This window comes from Acanthisitta chloris, unplaced genomic scaffold (assembly GCF_000695815.1).
Source record: "Acanthisitta chloris isolate BGI_N310 unplaced genomic scaffold, ASM69581v1 scaffold18778, whole genome shotgun sequence".
NCBI lineage: Eukaryota > Metazoa > Chordata > Aves > Passeriformes > Acanthisittidae > Acanthisitta > Acanthisitta chloris.
In genome coordinates, this window is record NW_008688845.1 from 1 (window position 1) to 1,256 (window position 1,256).

General features: G+C 63.7%; 1 protein-coding gene across 1 annotated transcript; it reads right to left on the reverse strand.

The window, feature by feature from the left end:
* Window positions 1-73: 73 nt before the first annotated feature.
* PFDN2 (prefoldin subunit 2) lies at window positions 74-1,131 on the reverse strand (the record flags this gene model as incomplete). Its single annotated transcript, XM_009081205.1, has 3 exons — window positions 74-197; window positions 272-360; window positions 1,109-1,131. Coding segments are annotated over 3 exons (236 nt in total), but the record flags the coding sequence as incomplete, so codon positions are not given.
* Between the last annotated feature and the right edge of the window lie 125 nt (window positions 1,132-1,256).

Below are 1,256 nucleotides of genomic sequence, written 5' to 3' on the forward strand. Positions count from 1 at the left end.
GGAGGGTACCTGGGGGGTCCAGGGGTTTCCCCCAGGCAGTCAGGGGTGCCCCTGGGGGTGTGGGGTGCCCCACCTGGTCCCTATTGCTCTCCAGCGCTGGCAGCACCTCCTTGACCGTCCTCTCCACCAGGATCCCTCCGACCATGCGGAAACACTTCCGTGTGGGATCCACCTCCCGCAGGGTCTCGATGACCAGGCTGGGGGGACATGGGGCAGGGGGTGTCAGGGCTGCAGAGCCCCCCTGGGCCCCTCTTACCCCACCTGTGCTCACCTGTGCTCGTTCAGCTCCAGCTCCAGCTCAGCTGCTTTGGAGGCCAAACCTCGCTGCTCCTGCCGCAGCCGATTGAAACGGGACACAACCTGGGACAGAGGAGACAGGGGGCATGGGACACCCTCGGGGACAGGGGATACCCTCTGGGGATTAGGGATACCCCAGGGAACAGGGATACACATGGGACATCCATGGGGACAGGGGATAACCCCTAGGGACAGGGGATAAACCCTGGGGATTAAGGATACCCCAGGGAACAGGGATACACGTGGGACACCCACGGGGACACGGGATACCCCAGGGAACAGGGATACAGGTGGGTGACCCACGGGGACAGGGGATACCCCAGGGAAGAGGGATACACGTGGGACACCCATGGGGACAGGGGATACCCCAGGTAACAGAGATACACGTGGGACACCCACGGGGACACGGGATACCCCAGGGAACAGGGATACAGGTGGGTGACCCACGGGGACAGGGGATACCCCAGGGAAGAGGGATACACGTGGGACACCCATGGGGACAGGGGATACCCCAGGTAACAGAGATACACGTGGGACACCCACGGGGACACGGGATACCCCAGGGAACAGGGGATACCCCTTGGGGACAGGGGATAGCCCAGGGAACAGGGATACATGTGGGACACCCACGGGGACAGGGGATACCCCAGGTAACAGGGATACACGTGGGACACCCACGGGGACACGGGATACCCCAGGGAACAGGGAATACCCCTTGGGGATTGGGGATACCTCAGGGAAAAGGGATATGCATCACATTATGTAGGGACAGGAACACTCCCCAGGGACAGGGGATAACCCCTGGGGACACCTGCTCCGCTGCCAGCCCTTCCCCTCCCAGGGCCCAGTGCGCTGGTTCCGTCCCAGTGCTCTCCCCGTCCCGTTATCCCTGTTCCCCCCGGTGCCCCCAGCCCCGTTACCACCGGAGCTCCCCCCGTCCCGTTATCCCTCATCCCGGT